We start from the raw sequence: 21,146 nt of genomic DNA on the forward strand, positions 1-21,146 counted from the left end.
ACTTGCATGTACCCTTGCTGTCGATGAAACTATGCATGTACGGTGACGTTGTCGAATAGGGAAAGCAAGTGCGCTACGAAGGTATAGACATTGTTGGGACGACGGTGCTACATGCACTGTGGCCTTTGCGGACTTGATCGAGTCATCGGATTTTGGTGGCTGAGCAGACGGCCGAGCGGAGGGAGGGGAGGGGTACCTGGCGCTTCGTAGTGTGGAGGGTGGTGGCGGGAACGAGGAGTAGTCAGAAGTGAGACATGATGACGGTTCAAGATGGTAACTTAAACAGAAGTCTGGCTCAAAGACTGATAATAAAGAGGAGTAAGTGAAGAAAGCTAAGACCAGACAGGCCGACGCTTGGTGAAGAAGCCGTGCGTGGCAAGCGGACTAGAATCAAGGCCAAGACAGTTTTGACGCTAAGACAGGAAGGGCTCATGTGTGGTTCGGGTGTTTGCTCGTCGGTGGCAGTGGCAGCGGGAAGGTGTCTGACATGTGTCGAGCGGACAGCAGCGGGCGGGCCGGCTATGGACAAGTTGGCTATGGCAGACCAGTGTAATGGCCATGGTGTGGCCTCGGCAGCGCGAACACGTGGAGGTGCATCTCAGTGTGCATCTGGAAGTAGTGATATAGTGCTGGTACTATAGCGAGCCGGTGCCGCGATGCAGGCAGAGACGGTAGTAGTAGTGGTGGTGGTGGATCTGCATGTGGCTGTCATGATTGTGAGGGTGTGTAATGGCTTGGGTTGGGTTGGGTTGTAGCTGCCTAATACGATGAGGGTGGGCTGGGCGACTATTGCCATCCGTATCCCACAGCCAACGACACCTGGAGGGGGTGAGACAGGCGGGTCACGCTGGCGACAATGGCCTGGCAGCGAGCGTGGCTGCGGCGGCCAAGGTGCGACCATGATAGTATCAGCAAAGACTCACGGCCTGCACTCGATTTCTCGGGTACTCTGCCAGCATTTGGCTGGTGCGATTAATGTCATCAATGATCAATACATTGATTTGCTCTGCCAGCTCACATGACATGGCTGAATTCCCTGCTGGACCCTGCAGTGCTGGACATGTGCCCCGCAATACTCGAGCACTCATTCGGAACCGACTCCGCAGCCGTGCAAACGACACAGGACTGACTGATGCATGTGCCCATCGCTCATCGCTCATCGCTCATCGCCCGTTGCTTCTTGTCTTTCGAGGCCAATGCTGCGCCAATCACCTCGTCGACGAACCATCTGTTGCACATCTCTGCTGCATCGCTGCCTTGTTTCGCCGCCACCCGACAACTTCATGTAGGCGAGTAGGCCATTACAGTACCTGGGCTGCGCGTCTTCTGCCTGTACAGTCACGGCCCGGTGGGCCAGAAATCTAGCAATCTAGCCCTTGCATCCCACGAGACCCGCTCTGCGGCCTCACATCTCAAGCTCGACGCCTGCCAGCCCTCCACGTACCTTCTCATCGTGATCCATCGCCGCACTGCTCTTTACACGGAGCGCCTCGTACCAACCTGCCGGTGCGCACTGGCCGCTGCTGCTGCTGCTGCTGCTGCTGCTGCTGCTGCTAATCAAGCACTCCACGCTACGAATCCATGGCCGCCGTTTATACACGACGGCACCAAGCTACGGAAACGCGCGTGGATTACAGTTCGGACCAGCTTGTTCAAGACCAGACGAAACCTTCCTAGCGTCACTTGACCTCACATACGACGCCTCTTCCCGAGCTATCGTGCATTCTGTCTTTAATACTGCCGCCCACCAGCGCTACTCGACATTCAATCCTTCCCGCCCGTTTACCTCCTCAAATTTGTTGGCCATCTACACATTCACATACGTACCACCGTCTACATACCAGCCAATCATCGATACCGACCACCATCACCTAATTGTATCCACATACCAAGACGAACCCCTCTAGTCACCACGCTAACCCAGCTGATCGTTACTTCCACTTGTATGTAAGCACATGTCCGACATGGCTGCAGACCTGGGTGCTGATTCACTCCAGAAAGCTCGTATACAAGCTCTGCAACCCCCAGCGATATACCTTCCTCGTGTGAAGCATATCGGTAAACTTCGGCAACATCGTCTCCACACGCTCAAATGATCCAAGTGTGTCTTTCCGCCCCTCCACTCAAGACCGTGCATCCGAGGCGACTCGTACTTGCACCGGTCATTCAAAATCAAACAACAATGAATCCTCCCACGGCACCCAATCCTGCGGGAGATGCCGGCGTACTGCCCGAGTTCAACAGCCTCAGTATTCAGGACGCACCATCACCACCAGCAAACGACGAGGACCTCGATGTTCTCAACATGTCACGAGAAACGGCAATGAAGTTGATTGCCCGATCAATTATTGCCATAGCAAACGCCGCTGGCGATGTGCCAGCAACTCCACCAATCTCCCGGCCTGGAACACCAGGTGGCCGGGAAAACCACCTCATTCGAGCCCACCGAAGGACATCCTCTAGGCCAGCAACGCCTATTCCTGCCGAGAAGGAAAACCACCAGCCCACTGAACTAGCTCCACCAGAAGCGGGCCACGATGAGCCAGTGACTATACACGACATTGGTGCCGGAGCTCAGCCCGAGTCCGTGCAACGAGCGAACATGGCCAGAAAGTTCTTCTCCAAGACGGTACCGAAAGTGGGTGTCGAAGAATACATGAATCGCATCCAGAGATTCTGTCCGTTATCAACCGGTGTCTGGCTAGCAGCTGGCTCGTACATGTTGCGACTATGTGTAGTCGATAGAAGCGTTCCACTCACTTACCGCACAATGCATCGGCTCATTCTGGCATGTGCACTTGTCGCAATGAAGGCATTGGAAGATCACCGGTGGCCACAGAAACGCTTTGCGGCCGTGGGTGGTGTAGATGAGGCAGCTCTGAGCCGGCTTGAGTTGTGTGTAGAATTCTTGCTGTCATTCGACGTGCAGATATTCACTCCGGAGAAACTCAAGGATTTGACGCTACAACTGCAAAGGGCCGGACAAGCAGCGACACTAACATGCAGACTACCCACTTCGTTCAATCTGAAGCTGGGTGGCGCAAAGGTGCGAAATGCGCAGGCTGTTTGAATGGGTCAAAGATTGGCAAAGTGAAGGGAAAAGCATCTCATTTGTTTGGAATTCAGGATATCCCCCTCATGAGCATGGCATGGCGTTTGGGTAGCAAAATATGGACAATAAAGCGGGCAGAATACATGGCCGTTTCCTTAATCACCGGAAAAGTCCATGTATCCGTCTATGGAGAAAGTGTGAAGTTTGTTTTGACGGTTGGTCGTGGAGAGCCGGTATTTGGGCAATTGGGTACCGTCTCGAGTGTATTATCGGGGCCAACAGGGCAGTAGGCGGCTTGTCCGTGTCTGCTCAAAGGCATAATATACGGCATTGGGAGCCGGGGTGGGCATTTGTGGCGGCTAGGTAGAACAGTGCTGTCACTAAGATGGTGTTGAGGCGACAGGCAATGGAATGAGTGCTCATCCCTGCCAATCGCAGACTAGCTTGGGCGGCAGATCATGGTGCCCCTGGCGCGCCAACATGTTGGATTGATGATTCCAGACTGCATCCTTCACACTTCTAGCACTAAACACGCACCCGCACCGCGTATTACCCGTCTCCGCCGCTATCACTCACCTTATCGGCTTCACACGAGCCTCGATCGTCCCGAAAGAGTACAGTAGGCCCAGCGCCGCAGCCTCGTGTATTCGACGCCTTTGGTCGCACCACCCCCATTGCCATTGCCCAGTCGCTCGCTTTCATCACAACTGCACATGATGACACGGATACTATTGCCTTTCGCTGCACTCGTCGCCGCACTATCACCACTCGTACATGCGGGCATCAAGTTCACATCGCCGGCCGCTGGAGCGCAGCTTACGGCAGGTACCGCCATTGCAGTGCAATGGACCGAGGGCGACACAGGACCTAAGCTCTCCGAATTGCAGAGCTACCAGCTGCAGCTGATCGTAGGGGGCAATAAAGGCGACGAGCAGGTAAGGGCTGCGACACGAGAAAACCATTACGTGCGCGTCATGTGCTGATCAGATGGCGACTAGTTCGTAGCAACCACGATTACGCCGAGCGGTCTTTTCACTGCGGGCAACCAAGCCTCAGGACGCATCGAGACAACCATCTCAGAGGACCTCAAGAGTGCCAATGCTTAGTACGTCCGGGCCACGACCTCTCACTCACTCGGCAGCCGCAACAGACTAACCCGCGCGATTTAGCTTCGTCAAGATGATTGCAGTCGCAAAGACTGGTGGTCAGCTCATTGCTTACTCGGACCGCTTCTCCTACTCGGGCATGACGGGCAAGAATATTCTCAATCCCGTCGTCAAGGACGCTGCTCTCGCCGTAAAGGATACGAAAGGGCCTGCCGCCGAGGATACCACGGCCAAAGATGACACCGCGGCCACGGACACTGCCAATGACGACCTCTACAACGTGGAATACACAATGCAGACGGGCCCGACACGGTACGCGCCCATGCAACCCGTACCACCGACCAAGATCACGGCGACGAACACGAAGCCGCTGTACCCCACAAGTAGCGTGCAGATTGCGAAGACGAGGCTGCCGATACCTAGTCAACAGACTACGCTCACGGCTTCCCAGACATACTCAGTCTCGAGTGTGGAGAACACGGTATGTTGAGAGGACAATGCTGCATAGACAGGCCGCATGCCTGATGTTTCTCGCATGAATACTTTGCTGACTCTTGCTCAGGTTGCCCCTGCACCCCACGCAACTGACGACATGGCCAAGTTCCTCAGACGCTGGGAAGACTAGATTTTCTGTTGTAGAGATAGGATTTGTCGAATATGCAAATCAACGCATGTTCAGCTTGGACTCTTTGGCTTGACGCGAGTTCCGTCGCCATAATCATCGTCAAGACTCGCTGTCTACATGACATGCGACGTCTTTTGCATGATGAAGACTTGGTACCGTTGGTGGCTGAGAGACGGCCTTGTTCTCCACCACCGTTGAACCATCGTGTAGGCAGTTGTTACCGAAATACGACCAGTAGACATACGAGTTACAGCATTGGGATGGCATAATGCAGGTGTTTGGAGCTTAAGGGGCTTGCTAGCGATGCTTTGGGATTTATCAATAGTTTAGACATGATTATGTACTTCTACGTATACTAGCCAGCTCACTCGTAGCATGGCCAAATGGACAGATTATTCAAACATTTCATCCCATTAATTCGCGACTGCGGATTATTTGGCAAGTACGCACCTTCCTTATTCATTTCTAAACGACTCGTACACCCGCGACTACCCGCAGTTGTCAACTCGTGTCTGACCCCACCAAACCCCACTTTCCCAACCTGTAGCTATCTTCACACCTGACAGCTGAGCTCGTTGAAGCTCACATGCGCACCGTTCTACCTCATATTGGTCGTTCCCTTCGACATACATTGCGCACCGTCCGCCCCTCACAACCTGCAACTTCAGCTATTGCAACACCTTGCTTCTATAGCTTATCTACAAAGAGCGGAAGCTGGACCCACATCAACATGGCAATCGCAGAAAACTATGAGGATGTACTGAAGGGCAAGTACCCAGCCAAGGCGCACGCAAAGAAGGTTGCCGAGTGGATCATCGCAAAGGGCGGTGATAAGAATGGGACTATCTATCTCGAGGCGCAGAAGCAGAAACTTAATGAGGTATGTCGTCACTGACTTCACCATGTACGGTCACCGTGAGTGTATCCCAGAAGAAACTAACGCCTCAAATTAGGACAACGATGGAGAAGCACCATTTCGGTAGGATATTTCCTTGTACCCAGGCCCGAACACATGGAATTGACTATGAAATTCAGGCAACGTCGGTATTTCTTCTATCTCAGTGGTTGCGAGCTACCAGATTCATATCTTACATATGAAATCGCCACTGAGAAGCTCACACTCTTCATACCTCCTGTGGAGCCTGATGAGGTGATTTGGTCGGGCTTACCTATGAGCCCAGAGGAAGCCAAAGAAAAGTATGATATTGATCAGTGTCTAACCACAAAGGACGTCAATGCCCACCTTACAAGCACTTCCGAGTCTGCGCAATCTACTATTTACGCCATCCCAGAACAAGTCTCAGACCATATCACCTTCATCTCCTACAAAGAAAAGGAGTTCAAACAGCTCAAGCCCGCCATTGAGTACTGTCGTGTCATAAAGTCCGACTACGAAATCGCACTGATCCGCAAAGCGAACATCATATCCACCGCAGCCCACGAAGCCGTCATGAAAGCTGCCTCCACAGCAAAGAATGAATGTGAACTGGAAGCTGTCTTTCTCAAAGCGTGTGTAGAGCGCAATGCAAAGAACCAGGCCTACCACTCCATCGTCGCAGCCGGTGAACACGCCGCAACACTACACTATGTCCACAATGCTGCCCCAATCTCTGATCAGAACTTGTTACTGTTGGATGCGGGCTGTGAAGTCGACTGTTACGCTTCAGATATCACACGCACATTTCCACTCAAGGGTAAATTCACGACCGAGTCTCTCGCCATCTATAAGATCGTGTTGGACATGCAACATCAATGCATCAACGCTCTCAAAGAAGGCGTAGTATGGGATTCCGTCCATGAACTTGCGCACAAGGTTGCCATCAAGGGCTTGTTGGAGCTTGGCATATTGAAGGGAGACGCAGAAGAGATCTTCACAAAGAGGATCAGTGTTGCATTCTTCCCGCACGGCCTTGGCCACTACCTAGGCATGGACACCCATGACACAGGAGGTAATCCAAACTACGCGGACAAGGATGTCATGTTCAGGTATCTGAGAACGAGGGGATCCTTGCCTGAGCGCAGTGTAATCACAGTCGAGCCTGGAGTTTACTTCTGTAGGTTCATCATCGAGCCGTATCTGAAGGATGAGGAGAAGAAGAAGTACATTGATGAGAGCGTTCTGGAGAAGTATTGGAGCGTCGGTGGAGTGCGAATTGAAGGTAAGTTAAGGTGTTTGCGTTGACTAGATTTATGCTTACACTCTGTAGACAACGTTCTAGTCACAAAGAACGGCTTTGAGAACTTGACACCCACACCAAAGGAGATTGACGATATTACCAAACTTATTCTATCTACATAAGGTAGGGCTCTCTAGAGTAATCAGAAAAACATTAGCGCTATAGCCATTCGTATGCTCGTTTGAGATACCTACTGAGTACCGTTAGGCGATAGTAAAGTTGAGAGTCGCTCTTGGGCAATTCCAAGGTCCATTACAGTGCTGTGTGCTGCTTTTCAGTGCTATCCAATCAGCTGACTGTGCCGCTCATACGTTACCCGCTTTTTTTGTTGGTGTCCTTAAGCTAAAGTTGGAATCCGTAAGCTGCCGGAAGCTTGTATTTTATGGTAGAACATTTATGACCAACCTAAAACACTATTTGGTCGACCCGGTTTTATCCAAACGCTAGTGTTTTGAGAATAACAGCCATTCCTATCTCAAGTATACTGATCTACTGTATGTTTTTGTCTTGACTCTAGAAGCACGGATTGGTATGCTGAATGCAGTTTCGGATACAGCGTCACCTTTTTGTAGTCAGCAAAACCCTACACCGGACCCGAACACAACACAACATCATACGAGGATAAGAGGAGCAAGACCAAACCTACAACGGCCAACGTTGGTGAGAAAGCTTGGTTGCCTTGTAAGACGCTTTACTCGAGATATACCGCAATACCGCCTGTGCAAAGACCTGAGAGGTCACCGCTAACATTGAAGCTGAATACTAATAGTAAGGCAGAACAGCTGTACAATCGAGTAGGAACAAAAAAGAGATAGAATACCGGAAACCTATGAGATCTGCTCATACGCGGTACTTACTGGGAAGAAAGTAGGTAAAGTCAGCTTACGGACACCCGGATTCTCACGGCTTCTGATTATGGCTCATTCTCGGAAAGAATCCCCTCCACTGGTCTAGTCTGTACAAGTTCCACAATTCACCGCTAGTTGCTAGGCGAAGTGAAGCTATTCCTATGTTAGTCTGTTAGTGCTTACGTTTCCGCTGTCATTCGTCCTACTTACAACTTCCAACAACTAGTGCTTTCATGGGTATTGGGACAAAGTGTCCATACGTAGATGGGGCCGTCTTACTTATGTAGATCACGGCGGTACTCGCTCTCTCCGCCCAGCAGATTTATTAATAAGAAATGAACATCGACGCAGTAAGCAGGCGATTGATGAGAAGCACTAGCCTGTTGTTATCAGTTGCGGAGCCAAGTGTCCAGTGTATAAGATGGGGCCTTCCGCTCCTGTAGCAACTCACTCTCACCAATCAAAGACCGCCCACCAAAACTCCACCGTCCCTATACTATACAAAAGCCCACCCACCCTGGCCAAAATGAAGTTCACAGCCACCCTCGGCCTTTTTCTCGCAGCCCTCCCACTGGTATACAGTCACTGCTGTTACCGTTCAGACTGGGCTCCCGGAAACCAGTGCGCCGGCAGTCATGACACTGAAAGCGGAGAATCTACACATATAGGCGTCTGTGTAAGTCGAAAGAGCGCTCCCAGGTTTACGCTAGCTAGCCGCCGCGTTACGTTTGTTTCCTAATGGTGCGAGTAGTGCAAGATGAACAGACGAAATTGTGCCCATGCAAGTACTTTCACCGAGTATTTTGACTTCGTCGCGAGACTTGAAAACCTGCCAGACAACGAGCCGTGTCACAATGGGCAGGGTAAACGAAGATGTGCCGCTCAAGAATGGGTGATTCCACCCAAAAAATGAGCTGGAGGCCTAGGCAAGCGTTTGGCATCGGGAAAAGGCTAGGGTGGTACAATGGACATGGATCATCATTAACATGTCCAACTTCTTGTGTTGGATGGGTGTGGACCTGTATCTACTCAGACATCTTTGTCTTGTACGCTCTTCGCACAATCCTGTGCGTGAAACATACTTGTCCTCTTCAATGCTACCGTTGGAGCGGTGTCTTTCAACTATTTTCTCTCTCGTTTCTTCCCTCTTTGGGCCACACAAGTCGTGTCTAATTCTTCTGTCCATGCTTTGCGAAGGCTTACTAACTGGTACATGTACGACTACACATACGGGAAACCGTAGGTTAAATATCTAGCCTATTTTCCAAAGCTAGCTTTGAATACCAGAGAAATGGAAGAAGAAGGTAAGGAGCTAATATCTTAGCGTTGGTTTCCAATTGAGAAAACCCCCTTAGCTTTGTGGCGTTGTGATTTAAAGAGCCAGTTAGGCACACTCTCTTGACTTACATATCAGTTAGTCCGGCTGTTGGTTGGCTTTGCACTAAGTGCGTAAAGGGAATAAGGATAACTAGGAATGCATTCTGTTCGGTGATGGTTCTGATTGATTGTTCTATCTCTAGGTTGCTATGAAGATATACGCGGGGTTAGTACGAGTCAGACCGAAGTAGGACCGACGCGGCCCGTGATTAACGTGTCCGTGCACCTCATGCCCGGATTCATCTCATGCCCCGCCGAACACCGACGCGTGTCTCAATACTACAACTTTGACGCGCAATAACTCCACAACTATGGCTCCGATTGATGAAGCGATTGCAGATTTAGAATCGCGCGATCCAGGAGAGAAATTCACATTAAAAGAAGTTGCTGAAAAATGGGGGGTTAACCGCTCAACGCTAGGGCGAAGATGGAGGCGCGTGACAGGGCCTAGGAGCGATGGATACGCTCAGCAGCAAGCTATCGGCCCACAACAAGAGTTAGAGCTTGTACGATATATCACTAAGCTCACTAAGCAAGGCCTACCTCCTACAAGAGAGATGATCAGGAATTTCTCATCAGAAGTAGCCCATCAGCAGCTCAGCGAGAGCTGGGTTACTCGCTTCATTAACCGACACGAGATCTATCTTATCTCAAAGTGGACCACCGCCATGGATCGTACGCGCCACCTGGCTGATTCTGAGTCAAAGTATAGACTCTACTTCGAGCTGCTGCACCAGAAGATCACCGAATACCACCTAGAGGCTCGAGATATATACAATATGGATGAAAAGGGCTTCCTTATTGGTATGATAGGCAGGAGTAAGAGGATATTTAGCAGGCGTCAATGGGATAAGAAAGAGGTTCGAGCATCTCTCCAGGATGGATCACGCGAGTTTCTGACACTCCTGGCCTGCTGCTGCGCCGATGGGAGCTCGCTGCCTCCAGCCCTTATCTACGCAGCTAAAAATGGAGCCATACGATCGAGTTGGGTGGAGGATATTAAGGCAGGAGAACATGAGGTCTTTGTCTCATCATCTCTAACAGGCTGGTCAAACAATGACGTAGGCCTAGCTTGGCTAGAGCAGGTGTTTGATCGCTATACAAAGCAGCGATCAGGGAGATGGCGATTGCTCATCCTTGATGGCCATGGATCTCACCTCACGATGGAGTTTATCAAGTACTGCGATCGCCATAGGATCCTCCTCATGATCCTTCCTCCCCATTCGACTCATACGCTCCAGCCGCTCGATGTAGTGCTGTTCAAGCCACTCTCTCAAGCCTACTCCAACGAGCTCACTAACCATCTCTACAAGGCTCAAGGCCTCATTCCAATTAAGAAAGGAGACTTCTTCCCACTCTTCTGGAGAGCTTGGCAGGCCTCGTTTAAGCAATCAACTATATTAAAAGCGTTTGAAGCTACTGGTATATGGCCAATAGATCCCAACGTTATCCTTCGTAGATTTGCCAGCACGCCAGAAGCTGAGAGAAGCTCATCTTCAGGGCTCTCTGATCATGACTGGAGAAAGCTCGATCGGTTAGTACGAGCTGCTGTCAATGATAGCCATCAGTATGAGGCAAGAAAGCTGCGCTCAAGCGTTCACCATCTCTCTGTGCAGTATAAGCTTTTACAGCATGAGAACGAGGGCTTAAAGGAGGCTCTTCAACATAAAAAGAAGCATAAGAAGAAGGGCAAAGCTCTTGACCTTCAACAGCGCCAGGAGTATCACGGTGGCTCTGTCTTCTGGTCTCCTCGCAAGATACGCGAGGCTCGAGCTAGAGAAGTAGTACGGGAGCGAGATAAGATAGAGGAGAAACTCCAAAAAGCACAGGCCAAGAAGCAGCGTGAGGAGGTTCAACTGCAGCGTCAAGTTAAGCTCGAGGAGAAGCGTGTAGAGAGGCAGAGGCTCAAGGAGATAAGGGAGCTTGAGCGAGCTGAGAAAGCAGCTGAACGCGCGCGCAAAGTTGAAGCTCAACACCAGAAAAAAGCCACCCAACAAGCTCAACAACGCAAGCGTAAAGCCTCAAGAGCGCCCTCTTCTAAGAACAAGCGTCAAAAACGAGCGATGGAGGATAGAGCTCGCGATAGAGTTGCATCTCCTCCATCGCCTCCACCACCAAAGACCACATCACGTGGCCGCAACGTCAACCTCCCACAAAAATTCAGATAGTACAAGTTAATCGCAAGTATCTAATTACTGCAATGCTATGTTTTTATTAATATTAAGCTATTGTGTGGTGTTGTACAGCTTCAAATTTGAGATCGCTAAGATGGTGTTCGCGGGGCATGAGATGAATCCGGGCACAAGGTGCACGGACACGTTAACATCTGTAATCCGACACCGGCTCTATAAGAAAAATCCTGCAGATATAGAAACCAGATCAAGTACATGTTAACAGCTCACAAAGTAAATTTGAGATATAAACTAGAGTTGTACATCAGCAATCATATGAGACCAGCATTGTCGAAAAGGACTTTAGCCTAAGCATATTAGACACGCATATGCACGACACAGTGAACGTCAATATCAATAGAATGCATTACGATGATGCCTCCCGCCAGGAAAAAGGAACCGAGTAGGCGAGAAATATAAGAAACCTTTTTGTGATAGCGATGCCCCAAATCCAAAACAAAGTCCCCAAATTCGATGTTAAACTCCATGTGCAGCGCCAACCCCGCTTCTAAAACAAAAAATGCATAGCGTACAACACAAACAAACGCACACGTCCAAAACTAATTGTCATGATGCTGCTGCTGTATGGTATGATGCTCCTTTTCATCGCTCTCGCTCTCGCGAGGAACAGCGAAACTCTTCCTAACCGCCATATCGGCCTTTGTCTTTGTCATGAGCGCATCCCTGATGTCCTGCTTGCTGCGGTGGGCCCAGGAGTTGTAGTTCTTGTGGCTGAGAGGCCAGATGGGCATATTGCCGTCGCGGCGCATAAACTCTTGGGCAGAGTGCGGGGGGCTGGGATGTGATAGTGTCAATGTCCATTTCGAGTTCTTCGCAGTAGGCTTCGAGGGGGAGATCGTTGACGTCGTGGCCGAAGGGGTTCTCGATTTCACGGCCAATGGCGCTGAGTCCGATGCTAGAGGGAATTTGTTAGTTGTGTTGTTTTGGGGGGTTCAAGGGGGAGTCGGGGCTTACATGATGTAGGCGGCGAAGATGCAGCCGGGGATTGTGATCCAGCGGAGGTCATCCCACAGTTGGAAAGGCAACATCATTACGTAGACCCAGGTGATTTGAGAGATGGCGATGGAGTAGGCGATCGGGAGGGGTGTTTGGAGGACACGGTCCATGCCGACAAGGACTTCGTTGAGCTGAACGATGCTGGTAATGGCCTGGTTCTGGTAGAGACCAACTTTGAGCGTGTCATTGTCGATGATACTGTGGACATAGCAGGAGAGATGGTTCAAGATTTCGAGCGACAAGTTACCAAGGGGCTTCTTAGCGCGCTTGATCCTCTTACGGGGGTTGGACTCTGCAAACGTAACACCGAGGTACTCTCCTACGGCCTTCAACTTCTTCTTGTCGCCGGGCTTGGGGATCTCGCATTCTGCAGCACGCGCAAATGTGTCGAGATATTCGACACGGTCGCGGAGATCGGGATAGTCGATACCGGGTTCGAAGCGGAGCCTGTGCTTGACGGAGCATGCGAAAGCATTGACAAGGTTGAGGGCCGAAAGTTTGTTAAGCAGATCCTCCTTGCCGATCTCGCCATCGCGTTCGGATGCGTGGAACCAGATCGTCCTTGCCAAGTTATGGCTTACGGTGATCAACTGACTCCAGTATTTCCTACCCTCGGTGTATCGCTCGTAGGCTGTGCTAGTTCGGAAGGAGATGGCGAGACCGACGACGAAACCGAGAACTGTCAGGAGCAGGGTGCTGACGGCTAGTGGGTGGACAAATTCGGAGACGCATGTAATGGCAGTAGACCAGATTGTGACAACTGTCAGAGGAAGAATCATCTTAGGGAACACGGAACCGTGCATCCGCATGAAGAAGGGCCATTTGCTGTGCTTTGACATGTCACGAGGACCAACCTATCAGCTACCATTAGTATAGCCCATAACATATAACATCCAGAGCGAACTCACAAAGTAGTCCTCAGCATCGAGAGAGCCATTTGTTTGCCTTCTGGAGGGAACCTGGTATGTAACAGTGCGGTGTCGCCATGAGCGCGGTGAGATAGGGCCATCAAAATCGTCGGGTGGGTGATTTGATCCGCTCGACGACGGAATTTCGATGTTATCCGGCCGAAGAGTCTTAGTGGTGGAAGCGTTAGATGCCGCCATATTGCGTGTATGTAGATCGCGTAAGCACGTGAGCTAACCGTCCAGCAGTTCAAACGACAGACTATGGTCAATGCGAACAAGTAATAACAATTTTGTAGAAAGAGTGACGAGCGACAAGACGCAAGATATCTGAGGGATAAAGCAAAGCGAGGGAAACAACTCCCGGCAGGAGTAAGGATCTCCAAGCTGTATTTAAATATAAAACACGCCTTTCTGCACCACGCACAAAATTTCTCTTGACGACCCCATGGCGCCCACGGGGATTCGCTCCCGCCGCCTCTCTGCTAGGATCTATCGAAGCCAGACATGTGTTCCGGCACACACGTTGGCACCTGGGCATGCAGGGGCCGTTTGGCACATTGTGCCCCTGAGCCAAATCGCCGTGGTCTGGCCAATTGTCTTGGGGAGATCAGTGGAGAAGACTTGGGAGGCATGTTACGTCGTAACGAATGACGGCAGGGGCGCCGCTTGTCCAGCAAGGGACGCGACGCGGTGCTTCGTTTAGTGAAACGTTCTCAGGCCGTGCCAAGTGCGCCGCTCGATGTGGTGGTATGGGGTTGTAGTAAGTATGCATTTCTTGTTCGCCATCCCGCTGTAGCTTGCCACTACAGTGGCGCATCGGTTGGGTTGAATTGCAACAGCCCAAGTAACGGGCAGAAGCCTCACTCGTGCATAAGCCGCCGTTGCATGAAACCTGTACTGGTGCGGGCAGCTGTGTTGGATCGACCGTGTTTGTGTCAGGAATGTCAAAGTCGTCGTGCAATGGCAGGTCGGTCCAGACAAGTGCGTGCCGAACCGAGGCTAGGACTTACCCCTGACGTGTCTATTGATCGAGCCAATAGGACCTCCCGCGAACGATTCAACGTCAAAAAGCCTCGTCAGCTTTCCAGGCGTATTCGGGGTAGGTAGCGGGAAGGAATTGGCTGGCGCAATTTCTATTTCTATTGTGGCTTGGACGCTGTCTTGGCCGTTGAAAGGGCGCTATTGCTTGTAGAGAAGCAGAACCCGCGACTTGGACCCATTCAACATCTTCTGACCGAGTGGGGAATCTTCACTGCCGAGTTATGAATCATACTTAAGTAAGGCCGCTACACGATCTACGTCTTCCAGAACATACTTTGAGAACACGTCCAGACACGACTGTCAACGCACAGAGCAGTCATGACCCACATCATCTCCGAACCGCCCTTTGCCCAGCCGCAGCGCTCTCCGAACTGGGACGAGCAACCCATACTGACATTGAACTTGTCCCGTTGGAACCTACATATACCATTACCGCATCTGGATCCTCCTCATCTCAGCCCTGCCCCTCTCCAGCTCGGCAGCCAGCTCTCGGGTACGAAACGTTTTGCCGTTGACACATATTCTCACTCTATTGATCTTCTCGAGGAGAAAGCGGTAGTATCTTGCTCGGAGCTCACTTGTAGGAAAATCGTCCGCAGCCCAGATTCTATTCCACACCTCAACAAGCTCATTGCGTATCAATTCCGTTGGCGTAGCCTCTGTCTCTGGGACGAACAAGCTATCGTTGGCATTGTCCGGAGATTGGGGTGGTGAGGCATTAGAGACGTTGGCTTGGGGTACAAGGTTGAGGACGACCTCTCCGATGAAGTCAACTCTCCTTGCTGTATGGAGATCGGGGCCATTGTCGAAAATGTGGCTGAGGGCTGCACATATAGCCCACGCTGTAGAGTTCCGATGAGAGTCCGAGAGTGTGGATATGGGTGGACTTGAGTCAAAAAGCCGAATATCGATCCGTAATCGCTCAATCACTGTAGTGAAGTGAAGGGAATACGCGGGAAAGATGTTATTGCCCAATATGTGGCTAGTTCCTGCATGGAAGAGCCTAGTTGCCCAGCTTGATATGACTTTAGACATTGGGGTGTCCTTGCACGCCATTGGCTTCGACGCGTCCTTCTTTTCTGTTTTGACAAGTGGGACAGCAAGCCAAGTAAAGTGGTGCATCTGATCGTTCACGACGCAGTCCATCAGTGCACACATCTGGCCTTTTTGCTTTTCTCGTTTAATGGCATGCATCATCTCCACATTGATCTGGCGGTTACATGCCAAGAAGCTTGCACATGTAGGCGGTGCTTCCTGGAATGAGATGACACAATCATAGTCTGTAAGACCTCTCGGTGGCTGTTTTAGGGGACACCAGTTAAATGGGTATCGCGTATCCTTCAATGTCGGCAGAGGGGCAGACGATGCGAGAATCTCCTCATATATCAGATCGCGCAATTCGCGTGGCAGATCAAAGAGCTGCGGCATTGCGTCTGCACTCGAGTCGGAGCTGTAAGTATGCGTTTTCTTTTCTTTTTTCCGTTGGCAGAGTTGCTCGCGTGCCCGGGATCGTTTCAGGAGGTACCCGTGGACACCTTGTATTACCACAAGATTGTATGTTCGAGACGAGTTTCAAAGTAACCAAGAAGACGTAGCGTTTGGCGATGGCAACTTATAAACTCAGCGTGGAACCGAGTGTATGAGTACGAACTAAGTCATACGTGGCACACAATGGTGGTTGAAACGGCTTACTGAGGTGCTTCCACACAAAGGCCCGGCCGGCAGATCCGCTGCTCGATAGTCAGCCCGACCACGTGATCGTAATCTTCGGAATGCACCGATCGGACAACTGGCCAGCACTCACGGACTTCGGTCTTACTCCAAGCAAAGCTGACCTGGCACAATGGTTGATTGTGGAACATTTAGGCGCTTGCGATCAGGGCCTGATTACTACTACGTAGACGTAGCTTAGATGACAAAACGAATACAGCGATTATCCTGGTTTAGTGCTATTGCTCGAAATAAGCCAAAGGATCCCGTTCCAAAGCAAAATACCCGTAGGACTGCTTATCAAACCGTGCAGAACGCTTTCAGACCTATCAGCAACGACCGGTGGGTATTCCCGCTTTGATATGGGAGTCACGATTCATCAGACACTTTACATCAAGATGAATAAGCTTTCATTGTAATAAACAAGGAGACATTTTAGCCCAGAGGAACTCCAGCTAGCAGTAGAGCTATGCTAAATCAATCAGACAAATATCACGTTAACACCATGTAGTTACAGTGACAGAGGTGACTGGGGTCAGAGAGAGTTGCGAAGGGAAACCAACATGTCTCTCTCGACAGATGGAAAAGGGGTATCACGTTAACCTGCTATGGCAAGTAGGACAGAGGTGACTAAAACCAAGAGATCTACGACTCTGGAGGCGCAGGAACATCCTCGGCTGGCTGGCCCGAGATAGGAGCCTCGGTGGCCAGAGCGCGGAACCCTTCAGTCGTAATGTTCACAGCGCCAGCTTGGACGAGCTACATACAATTAGCATCTTGTCGGGGGCGTTCGTCTCAGAATCGACTTACAGCACGACTGAGATCATCCAACAAGTCCTCCGGGTCTTCAATTCCGACACAGAGTCGGATGATGTCTTCAGGCATGTTCCTCTCTTTTCTCGTCTTCTCGTCAATACTGGCATGACTCATGCGGCAAGGCATACTGATGAGCGAGTTGACACATCCAAAGCTCACACTGATTCCCCAGAGCCTTGCGCTTTCGACGATTCTTTCACTGATATTGACGTCGCCAGTCTCGAAAGACAGTACGGCGCCCGCGCCGCGTGCCATGCTCCAGTGGAGATCGTACTGTGGGTGCGACTTTAGACCTGGATATCGGACCTTGAAACCATGGGATTCAAGGAAGGTGGCGATGCGCATAGCGTTCGCCTGCTGCTTTTCCATGCGAACACCAAGCGTCTTGATGCCGCGGAGAAGTAGCCAAGAGTCAAAGGGCGAGAGCCCGCACCCCGAAGCATTGATGGTAAAGAAAAGGCGATCCCCGAGCGCGGAATCGTTTATAGCGATGACGCCGGCCATGAGGTCATGGTGGCCGGATAGGTACTTTGTACCGGATTCGTAAACAATATCGGACCCAAGGTCGAGTGGGTTGAGTAGCATGGGCGACATCATGGTGTTATCGACTGCAACAATAGCCGTGGGGTTCGCGGTGTGCGCAATACTGGCAATGGCCGGAATGTCGCAGATTTTGATCAGAGGGTTGGTGGGCGTCTCAAGGAGCACCATAGCCGTCTTTTCGTTTACTACGGCGCGCACCTTTTCCGGGTTCGTAGTGTCTATGTGGTGTACAATGATACCGCCATGGGTTGAGAGGTACTTGAGGAGTCTGTTTGTTCCTCCGTACAGATCGTCGCCAGTCACTACTTCGTCGCCGGGTCGGAGAAGACGAGTGATGACATCGAGGGCGCCCATACCAGACGAGACGACAAGCGCGCGGTTCGCATTCATGATCTTGGCAAGATGCCTTTCAAGATGTGTTCGTGTGGGGTTACCGGAGCGTGTATAGTCGTACTCGCCGCCGCCGCCGGTCGCGGACTCTTGCTTGAACGTAGCAGACTGCGCATATTAGACTTGGCCACTTTCACGCTTGAATACATTTGTATTCGCCTTGGCATACCTGGTAAATTGGTACGGAGCTGGCATTGTACTGGTCGCTGCTCTCCGTGTACACCAGCTCCGTCATGAGCGCATACTTCCTGCCATTGCGGGGCGAGCTTGGCGCAGGCGAAGGTGGAAGATTGTGGCCGTCAATGTCAAGTGGCATGGCAGCCTTGCCAGCCGCAGCGGCCTTTGTAGAAGACTCGCCCGTCATTACTGTTGTCGTGCAGACTTGATGAAAGTCGAGTGGTGGGGTTGCACAGAGTTCGATATACGCGTTGAGGCGATGACGAAGTCGGCGTGAGGTAGAGATAAGAGCCGAAGCAGAGATGCTCGGCGGATTGCAAAGACTCGGGTGAGCGGAGTGTGAGTGCAGAGATCAAAGGGATTCAACAGACCTTCTCAAAGCCATCTGCGCCGCCAGACGTTAGTTAGTCTGAAGCTTGGGGAGTCACCGCTGCAATTGCGCCATCGAGAGCAAATCGGCACTTCTCCCTCGCTCCGAACATCGCCCCCGGGTAGGCCACCTCCTTCCGGCGAAACAAGGGCAGTTAATTACCCCAGATTGAGACAACGAACCCACTTCGCATGCCCGGGGAAACTACGCCGCAGGGCCGTGTCAGAGTATTGAAATGTTTTTGACTACCTAAATATACGGGTATACCTATTTTGACAAACTTGTGCCTACAAGAAGAATTACAATCATTACATCGAGGTACCGGTGCGCTCCAACCTGTTCGCCTAGCCGAATGCCAACCGTCTCAGTGGTGCTTGAAAATGTACCAAAGCCCTTGAATCATCAACTTAACAATAAGAAACCACAGTCTGAACCCAATTCAGTCCGCCCAAGCAGCTTTTATCGTGGCGTAATTGCAGGAAACGCCTTTCTCACATGGAGGTTCATCTTGAACTCAAAGATGCCTTCCTCCGTACCACAGTATAATGTCTTTCCGTCTTGGCTCATAGCAAGCCCTGCTGTACGCGCACCCAGTCTGGCATCATGTGTGGTACGACTCGCTCGACGAAGGCCCAGACTGAATTCGTAACTTTCCGTCATGGGCTGACCAGCGCGAGTGTTTCGAAGTCGCTCACGCGCCTGCGTCAATTGGCGGATGCGGCGAAGTTCACTGCGAAGTTCTGGCGCAGTGGGGTTACCATCAGCACCGAGTGTATTCAATGCTGTGCTACGGTTCGCAGCCCGAGCTTGTTCAACCGCAAGCGCCTCCTCCACTGTGCGCCACGCTGCATCCGTTGAAGCGATTATTTCGCTATTCGGCACACGACGTGCATGTGCTGGAACTGGATTGGGTGACCGTGTGATGGCCGTGTCGGTAATGTTGGTGACTATGGCAGGCGCGTTGACAGTGCCCTCGTTGATTGATACAATTACAGAGGCTTGGCGTCGGGGCGTTGTGCGCTCTTGAAGCCAGCGATGTGAATGGTTTGGGCTAGTGCCTTCCATCATGAATTGGGCCATGACATCAGCTACATCGCGAGCGGTGGGCTCCCTATAAACTGTTAACACAAACATGTCAACCAGTGAAATGTGCAACATACAATGGTGTGTCAAGGTGCCCAGAAGTCGTGTAGTTGATGCTCCTGGGCGTTATTCCCTGCTCGCGAGCGTCCTCGCGCTGCCTTTGGCTAGTCCGTAGGGCACTGAGAACCTGCCTTTCGCGTGCCGTCAAGCCAAGCGGGTCGTTATCTGACTCTACCACACCCAATCGGCGATGCAGTCTTTGTCGCTCAGAGTCGGCTTCGAAATATTCATTTGCTGCATTCACGGCCGCCGCAGTCCCTTCAGAATCGAGAGCGCGGCGGTATCTCCGGATGAAGTCTGCTTCTCTCCGCAACTCATGCATCTCTGGACTGAGAGTCAGGTCAAAGTCGGCTATTTCGACATTCTCCAAACCTTCCTCTTTCGAGTCCAATGTGAGGACTTGCTTCACCTTAAGACCAGCTCGCAAGTCAGCGATGCATACTCTTCCTTGATCCTCACTCCATATGAGAAAGTCCCATGGGGCTGGTGAGAAGTGCATTGTCCGCACTGCACCGGGCCCGGTTCGGGTGTCTGGTCTTGTAGAGCTGATTAGCTGCAATATGGCATCCTCGCCATACTCGACCGTTTTCAACAGCTCCACATCGAAAACAGTAATGTACCCGCATTCCGAGCCAACGGCGCAGAGACGGCCCGCAGGTGACCATGCCGTTGTAAAGTAGCCGTCGGCATGCGAATTTGCGGGACGGTACAGCGTCACATGCTTGAGCAGCTCCCACTCTGGGGGGGTCGATAGTATCCACGTCTCAAGGGGCTTGCTGCCGGACTTTTGCGACTTTGTACGTTGGAAAAAGTAGCCAATCGGGGCGTCGCCGACGGCGACCAACATTTGTCCATCGGGCGATATGGTGGCATGGTTCATTGCAAAGGGCAGGTCAAGTACTGCCAGCTCCAGGTTCTGGGTGAGTGAGTATATGCGCACTGTCTTGTCGTTGTTGGTAAGGACTGCGACAATGTCATCCTGACCGTGGCCATCCGCAGGCAGCTTGTGTATTGATATGGAGTTGACGATATCGGTTCCAATCTTCTCGAGGCGTATGCGCGACGCGGCGCCTAGGAGTGGCGGTCGTGGCAGGCGATGGTCCAAGTCAAAAGGCAGGGAGGCGTCGACGTCGGAGGGGTCGGTAGGAGGGAAGCCGGTGACCTTGATGGCTGCAAAATTCCCGTTTTCCTCCCCACCGACGCAGACATAGCCGTGACCGGATGCGGTGCAGCGTGCCTCCCAGGGTAGTGTGGTTACGTGGGCTTGGGTTCGTGTAGCCGCATTGAGGCAGTAGACGGTAGCGCCGCTCGCATAGTAGAGGAGGTCGGGTTCGGGACACGAGATGAAGTGGCGTAGTTGATAGTGTCTACGCGGGTTAGTTTGGCCAACTGCCGGGTTGACGTATGGAAGGCGCTCACGCGATAGGGATCTTTGTAGGATAGTAAGCTTTCTGGGCCAATACAAAGGCGTCCGTATCGCGACTCCTGTGGCAGTTAGTAGGCGGCAGCACGCAGGGCGGCATGGGTGCATACAGAAAGTCATCGACGGCCATAGTTTGCAGTCAAGTCGAAGAAGGCTGCATGTCTCCGTGGAGCCGAGTGGAGCTGCTGAGGCTCAACGGTCGGAGGCGCTCTACGTCACAATACACTTGGATGCAGAAGACTAGGTGCGAGT

The 21,146-nt window shown here is 51.6% G+C and overlaps 9 protein-coding genes across 9 annotated transcripts; 5 read left to right on the plus strand and 4 right to left on the minus strand.

Moving 5' to 3' along the window:
* Positions 1 to 2,182: 2,182 nt before the first annotated feature.
* Positions 2,183 to 3,070, plus strand: PtrM4_071330 (Cyclin domain containing protein; the record flags this gene model as incomplete). Its single annotated transcript, XM_001941560.2, has 1 exon — positions 2,183 to 3,070. One exon carries the CDS (start codon positions 2,183 to 2,185, stop codon positions 3,068 to 3,070), a length of 888 nt encoding a protein of 295 aa, XP_001941595.1.
* A 698-nt stretch (positions 3,071 to 3,768) lies between these two features.
* PtrM4_071340 (beta-1,6-glucan boisynthesis protein (Knh1)) lies at positions 3,769 to 4,783 on the plus strand (the record flags this gene model as incomplete). The annotated part of the gene is made up of 4 exons (XM_001941559.1): positions 3,769 to 3,987; positions 4,051 to 4,157; positions 4,222 to 4,639; positions 4,721 to 4,783. 4 exons carry the CDS (start codon positions 3,769 to 3,771, stop codon positions 4,781 to 4,783), a joined length of 807 nt encoding a protein of 268 aa, XP_001941594.1.
* Positions 4,784 to 5,513: 730 nt separating this feature from the next.
* PtrM4_071350 (PepP, Xaa-Pro aminopeptidase) lies at positions 5,514 to 7,082 on the plus strand (the record flags this gene model as incomplete). The annotated part of the gene is made up of 4 exons (XM_001941558.1): positions 5,514 to 5,663; positions 5,737 to 5,762; positions 5,819 to 6,942; positions 6,991 to 7,082. The coding sequence occupies 4 exons, from the start codon at positions 5,514 to 5,516 to the stop codon at positions 7,080 to 7,082; spliced, it is 1,392 nt and encodes a 463-aa protein (XP_001941593.1).
* A 1,252-nt stretch (positions 7,083 to 8,334) lies between these two features.
* PtrM4_071360 (uncharacterized protein) lies at positions 8,335 to 8,547 on the plus strand (the record flags this gene model as incomplete). Its single annotated transcript, XM_001941557.2, has 1 exon — positions 8,335 to 8,547. The coding sequence occupies one exon, from the start codon at positions 8,335 to 8,337 to the stop codon at positions 8,545 to 8,547; it is 213 nt and encodes a 70-aa protein (XP_001941592.2).
* A 949-nt stretch (positions 8,548 to 9,496) lies between these two features.
* PtrM4_071370 (TolA, Membrane protein involved in colicin uptake) lies at positions 9,497 to 11,353 on the plus strand (the record flags this gene model as incomplete). Its single annotated transcript, XM_066105942.1, has 1 exon — positions 9,497 to 11,353. One exon carries the CDS (start codon positions 9,497 to 9,499, stop codon positions 11,351 to 11,353), a length of 1,857 nt encoding a protein of 618 aa, XP_065964569.1.
* A 645-nt stretch (positions 11,354 to 11,998) lies between these two features.
* On the minus strand, positions 11,999 to 13,479 carry PtrM4_071380 (Bestrophin multi-domain protein; the record flags this gene model as incomplete). Its single annotated transcript, XM_001941556.2, has 3 exons — positions 11,999 to 12,272; positions 12,332 to 13,227; positions 13,282 to 13,479. The coding sequence occupies 3 exons, from the start codon at positions 13,477 to 13,479 to the stop codon at positions 11,999 to 12,001; spliced, it is 1,368 nt and encodes a 455-aa protein (XP_001941591.2).
* A 1,272-nt stretch (positions 13,480 to 14,751) lies between these two features.
* PtrM4_071390 (uncharacterized protein) lies at positions 14,752 to 15,750 on the minus strand (the record flags this gene model as incomplete). Its single annotated transcript, XM_001941555.2, has 1 exon — positions 14,752 to 15,750. The coding sequence occupies one exon, from the start codon at positions 15,748 to 15,750 to the stop codon at positions 14,752 to 14,754; it is 999 nt and encodes a 332-aa protein (XP_001941590.1).
* Positions 15,751 to 16,677: 927 nt separating this feature from the next.
* Positions 16,678 to 18,145, minus strand: PtrM4_071400 (MetC, Cystathionine beta-lyase-cystathionine gamma-synthase; the record flags this gene model as incomplete). Its single annotated transcript, XM_001941554.2, has 3 exons — positions 16,678 to 16,791; positions 16,843 to 17,889; positions 17,951 to 18,145. The coding sequence occupies 3 exons, from the start codon at positions 18,143 to 18,145 to the stop codon at positions 16,678 to 16,680; spliced, it is 1,356 nt and encodes a 451-aa protein (XP_001941589.1).
* A 642-nt stretch (positions 18,146 to 18,787) lies between these two features.
* Positions 18,788 to 21,024, minus strand: PtrM4_071410 (WD domain containing protein; the record flags this gene model as incomplete). The annotated part of the gene is made up of 4 exons (XM_066105943.1): positions 18,788 to 19,439; positions 19,489 to 20,838; positions 20,891 to 20,956; positions 21,005 to 21,024. 4 exons carry the CDS (start codon positions 21,022 to 21,024, stop codon positions 18,788 to 18,790), a joined length of 2,088 nt encoding a protein of 695 aa, XP_065964570.1.
* Between the last annotated feature and the right edge of the window lie 122 nt (positions 21,025 to 21,146).

Source organism: Pyrenophora tritici-repentis, chromosome 2, assembly GCF_003171515.1.
Source record: "Pyrenophora tritici-repentis strain M4 chromosome 2, whole genome shotgun sequence".
Lineage (NCBI taxonomy): Eukaryota > Fungi > Ascomycota > Dothideomycetes > Pleosporales > Pleosporaceae > Pyrenophora > Pyrenophora tritici-repentis.